Source organism: Tasmannia lanceolata, unplaced genomic scaffold (assembly GCF_043159265.1).
Source record: "Tasmannia lanceolata isolate RefF3 unplaced genomic scaffold, GAP_Taslan_0.1 ptg000004l, whole genome shotgun sequence".
Classification (NCBI taxonomy): domain Eukaryota; kingdom Viridiplantae; phylum Streptophyta; class Magnoliopsida; order Canellales; family Winteraceae; genus Tasmannia; species Tasmannia lanceolata.
Genome location: NW_027518681.1, coordinates 7,450,400 through 7,456,399, shown reverse-complemented (window position 1 = coordinate 7,456,399; position 6,000 = coordinate 7,450,400). Strand labels below are relative to the sequence as shown.

General features: G+C 38.1%; 1 protein-coding gene across 1 annotated transcript; it reads right to left on the bottom strand.

Moving 5' to 3' along the window:
- Window positions 1-269: 269 nt before the first annotated feature.
- LOC143875969 (uncharacterized) lies at window positions 270-2,150 on the bottom strand. The gene has a single exon (XM_077377545.1). The coding sequence runs from the start codon at window positions 2,148-2,150 to the stop codon at window positions 270-272; it is 1,881 nt and encodes a 626-aa protein (XP_077233660.1).
- Between the last annotated feature and the right edge of the window lie 3,850 nt (window positions 2,151-6,000).

The window sequence follows — 6,000 nt, the reverse complement described above, 5'->3', positions numbered from 1 at the left end:
AAATGGTTTAAAGATCTGGTTCATTGTATTTTGAAAGGTAGATGGAGCATTGGTAAGGCTAAAGGGCATTACCAAGAACTCGTAGTGCCCTTCATGAGTTCTGAATGCGGTTTTGGGGCAATCCTCTGTTTTCACTCGAATTTGATGATAGCCGGATCGTAGATCTAATTTTGAAAACACTCTGGCTCCATGAAGTTCATCCATTAGCTCATCTACGGTAGGAATGGGAAATCTGTCTTTGACAGTGATCGCATTAAGGGCTCTGTAATCTACACAGAAGCGCCATGTGTGATCTTTTTTTTTTCTAGGAGAACAGGGGATGAATATGGACTATGGCTGGGAACAATGAGTCCGGAATTTAACATTTCCTGAACTAATTTTTCGATTTCATTTTTCAGGAAGTGGGGATATCGGTATGGTTTAACATTGACTGGTTTAGACCCTGGAAATAGGTGTATTTGATGATCCCATTCTCGGTGAGGAGGAAGTTCTGTTGGTGATTCAAAAACATCATCAAATTGGTGTAAAAGATCTGAAATAGGGGCTGGTAAGCTGACTTGTTTTTCCATAGGTTGCGACTGTAGAGATGGTGGACTAGTAGGATTCTCATTGAGACAGATCAATGTGAAACAAGATGCAATTGAATTGGTTTTTGTTAGGCTTTTGAAATGAGAAGCTGTGAACGGAGAGGGGTTTAATTCTGCTTCACCTACCAATTTGATTGGTTGACCCTTCCATTGAAACTCCATTGTTGAGAGTTTATAGTTGGTGACGATGGAACCTAATTCCGCGAGCCACTGAATACCCAAGACGACATCGGCTCCCTTAATAGGCAGAAGGAAGATATCAATTGAAAACTCAGTGTGTTGAAGAGATAAGTTGACATCAACACATTTTTTTGTGCAAATCAGTGATTCGCCATTTCCAATGCGGACTTTGAAGGGAGGTGTAGGTAAAATAGGCCAATTCAATGTATGGGCGATTTTCTCCCTAACAAAATTATGTGTAGAGCCGCTATCAATCAAAACATGAAGAGAATGTTGTGCACTTACCCCTGTAACTCGAATTGAATTTGGGTTTTGGTGGCCCACCAAAGCATAGAAACTCATTTCACCAGAGTTATCTTCCTGTAATGCATCTGGAATTTCAGGTCGCTCAATAGGTATATCTTCAGCTAGTATACCCTCTGAATCATCATCAATGGCGGAGAGATGATATAATCGCCGCCTACAATCATGGCCTGGAACATACTTCTCATCACAGAAGTAGCAGAGTCCTTTGTCTCTTTTGATTTTCATCTCTTCTTTGGATAATTGTCTGGTACGAATGGGAAATTGGCGTAGCGGTGGGGCGGCAATAGCTTTAGCCGGAGGATGAGGAGGTGTAGGCAACAACCCGGGGCCATTCATGGGTGGAGACCAAACTGGTTTCCATCCTCGCTTTAATTCTTCATATTTTTGCTCAAACATTCTAGCTAGTGAAAATGTTTGCAACAATGATGTGGGTTGAGCGATTTGCAATTCTCTTTTCAAATCAGGTTTAAGGCCTGAGATGAAAAAACTAATGAGAAAAGCTTCTGAAAGGCCGCTAACCTTGTTTGAGGCTGTTTCGAACCGTGATTGGTAATCTGCAACAGAGGATTGTTGGTGGAGTTTGGAGAGCTCTCCTTTGGGATCTTCATACAGCGATGGCCCAAAACGCAATTGAATGGAATCGAGAAATCCCTTCCATGAATGTAAGAGATTGTTGGCTTTAGCCCATTGAAACCAGGATAAAGCCGGACCGTCCAGATGAAAGGAGGTTAGTGCTAAACGTTGATCCTCAGGTATGCTATAGTAATGGAAGAATTGCTCCACTTTGAAGGTCCATCCTGTTGGGTCGGTGCCATCAAAATGTGGGACATCCATTCGAATGAACTTGTTGTAATGTGGTTGAAAGGGGATGATTCCATCGTCAGCTGCCTGTGAAGAAAGATCATCAGTGTTTGTTCGAACTGAGGAGGACGGTGGTTGGTTTGGTTGGAGCTGTTTGATCATTGCAACTAACTCGTCATGCTGCTGAGTTTGTGCTAGGCGGAGTTCATTGAGTTGTTGCTGATGATTTTTCAATTGTTCATCGATTTTGGCTTGGGCGCGCGTATTCTCAGCCATGAATGGATGTTGAGAGTAATCAATGGAAGCACCAATGATAAGGACGAAGATACCAGATTTTAGGGTTTTTCAGAGAGGAGAAAGGAAGAAGAAGAAGAAGAAGATCAGAAAGGAATATTTCATTCATGATTCTTCTCCTGATGCCACTAACATTTATAAAAACAAATCCTAACGGTCTATCGTATCTGTCAGACCTTGCACCCCACTACTGTATTCTATTCCCTTTATACCCTCTAAAGGAATACAGCCCAATACATCGATTATAACTCTACCTTCTACTAACAAAAGTACTGTTATGGTTGACATCACAATTACCAGTTAAGACCCACTTATTAACAAGCTAATCCTAAGCGTAATCGTCCATCCATACGGGCTTACACCTTACTCTGTTTCCCTTGTTCTGATTAATGCATTCCGGCGGATTCACTTCGAGCTCTTCCTCAACATTGATCTCTGTAATCAAGTCATCTTCCTGGTTCATCTGAGTGTCTAAGTTGCTATCATCATCCCAACCCTACGATTTGTGGAGGTAAAATGGATGTGTTTAAACCTTCACAAATTAGTCCATTTTTTGCCTCCACAGTTCGAATGGTTAGGATGATCCTATGGATCTGATTTTTTGTGGACACCCTATCTATTGGAGGGCCTTAAAAATGAATGGTTTGGATCACCCAAATAATGTGGCCCCCACTGTATTTTAAGCTAGTATGTAGATAACTTATCTACACGTATGTGTAGGAACCGTTTTCTCATATATATATATATATATATATATATATATATATATATATATATATATATATATATATATATATAGAGAGAGAGAGAGAGAGAGAGAGAGAGAGAGAGAGAGAGAGAGAGAGAGAGAGAGAGTTTATATATGATGGGTCATGGGTGGCCGTGAAAACACTTGCAGTCTGGAAAGTATGGTACGACCCACTTCCTATGATGATCCAAACCGTCCATCTGTTAGGCCATAACTTAAATAGGTTGTGCCCCAAAAATCATTTCCATAGGATGATCCTAAGATCGGAGGGTTAGGATCATCCTATGGAAATGATTTTTGGGTGACTGTATTCAAATCAAGAATTCCATATTCTATTTTCACTTGTGGATGGGTGCAAAAGGTTTGGCTTCCAAACTGTAACTCAACAATCAATATATAGAAACAAGCTTAATATATTATGTATCAAATCCTGCCAAAGGACTGTCAAACGGTTACTTTGCATCTCAGAATCGAGCATGCGCATTTGTTCTTCTTTTGAGAATCACTTGGCAGTTTATCATCGCTTTTGTCAAATGCGGGAGGCTGCACAACAACATCCATAGTATTAACTCCGCCTGAAAGCTCTCCAACCTGTATCCTGGACTCAGCAAGGGTCCTGTTCTTCTCCAGTATCTTCCCAGTATCGATGAGCTTCACATCATTTATTGTTTCCGGAGCATTTTCTTTGCGTTGAGGCTATTGAGCCACTATAATTTCTTTAAGAGATCCTATGTTGGTTGTTTCCGGAGCATTTTCTTTTCCTTGAGGCCATTGAGCCACTATAATTTCTAAGAGATCCTATGGTGGTAGTAGACAAATACTTGTTAGCCCAATATTTGTGACATCAAAAGTCCTAAATTTGAGCTCAATCAATTCCTCTCCAGCCATTAAAAACCTTGCAGAGAAAACCCATCCCCATCAATTCCTCTTTAAATACTAGATGCTTTAGTGGAAATATCAAAACATGGTATTGCTGATATCATTTCCCTTATATAATATATAAAGGGTTTTTGAGGTTAACCTCATATAGCTTATATGAGGTGGCGCTCAAAAAACATAAGGGGCCCACATTGTTAGGATGATTCAAAGCATTCATTTGAAATGCCTCATCATAGATAGGGTGTGTACAAAAAATCAAAACATGGTATTGCTGATATCATTTCCCTTATATAATATGTAAAGGGTTTTTGAGGTTAACCTCATATAGCTTATATGAGGTGGCGCTCAAAAAACATAAGGGCCCACATTGTTAGGATGATTCAAAGCATTAATTTGAAATGCCTCATCATAGATAGGGTGTGTACAAAAAATCAGCTCCATTGAATCATCCTAACCCATCCAAAAGTGAAGGGCAAAATGGATAGACACTTTTTGCCCACAAATTTGCCCATTTTTTCCTCCACTTTTGAAGGGGTTAGGATGATCCAATGAAGTTGATTTTTGGTACACACCCTATCTATGATGGGGCCTTGCAAATGAGGTTTGGATCATCCAAACAAAGTGGGTGCCTTATGTTTTGTGAGTGTCACCTCATATAAGCTTATATGAGGTTAACCTTAGGAACTCTATTCTCACATACATATATATATATATATATATATATATATAGCTAATCATTTATTGGGAAAAATTGAGAAGCTCAACATGAGGGAGGAGAAAGAGATAATAGTAACTTGGTCCCGAGCATCTACCATTATACCCACAATGATAGGTCATACAATTGTTATTCATAATGGAAAAGAACATTTACCCATTGATATAATAGATCGTATGGTGGGTCACAAATTGGGAGAATTCGTACCGACTCTGACTTTCCAGGGACACGCGAGAAACAATAATGGATCTCGTCGTTAATAAAGTGAAATAGGTGCTCGTCATTCATTGGTGGGAGGTAACCCTTATGTCAAAGCGGAGAAGGTGGAATATATATATATATATATATATATATATATATATATATATATATATATATATATATATATATATATATATATATATATATATATATATGAGAGAGAGAGAGAGAGAGAGAGAGAGAGAGAGAGAGAGAGAGATTGGCACTGCCATGTTTGATAATTGCAGAGACTCATCTTGTCTTTTATTATTTAACCAGCCATCAAAAGTTAAGTGCAATTATCAAAACAAGGTAGCGCCAATATCAGTGGACCATATATGTGTGTGTTTATAGATTTGTATGTATGTATTTCTGAATTTGTTTAAGTGCCCCTGGTTATATTATCCCCGTTTCATCTGGAATTTGACGGTGTTCGTTAGTATAGTATTCTTTTGTATAATTGAAAAAATTCCTGAAAAAAGTATCACATTTTTTATTCCCTGTGAGAAAATGTCGACAATAGAGTTGAAGAAGAAGAACGACATGTAACAACATGTATACGGAGATGAAACATGGATGCGAAGAACATCAGAAGATGAAGCAGAGAAGATTGATTATTGACGGGGTTTATTCGCGCACGATTCTTAAGACAACACAAACTCATGGATTTTGATACTATACTTAGATTAAAATAGGTTTGATCAATATTTCATGATCCTATTAGAGTCCAAAAATTACAATGTTCTAGCTAGTTAAAATAGATCTCGACATTACTCCGTCTAAAATGGGTCAGATCTTCATAATAAACATATGTGCTTATAAAACTGTCATCATATGTTTCATATGCTTTAGTGGAAATTATACCGGCATTTCTATAATTTTATCACACCATAGTTTTAGTAGAAAGTATGAAGATATTTTAGTTTATTTCATAACATATGTAAATATTCACTCATGACGTAACGTCTAAGATACATTGCATATTTTATTTACAAAGGTATAGTAAAATAGTTTTTTTTTTTTTTTTAATTTAGTTCTTGGATTTTGGACAGTGCGAACAAGAATGAACTTGGATTCGAGGGATTCTCTGATAGGGTTTAGTCACGCGGGATTCTTAAGACCACACAGACTCATGATAACTCTTGGGAAACATGTAATGAACGAATATTAATCGAATTTCTAAGACCTGCACTTTGAAGGCGTGAGCACCTAGGGCTCGCATGACTCTTAAGGATTTCATAATTTTACTA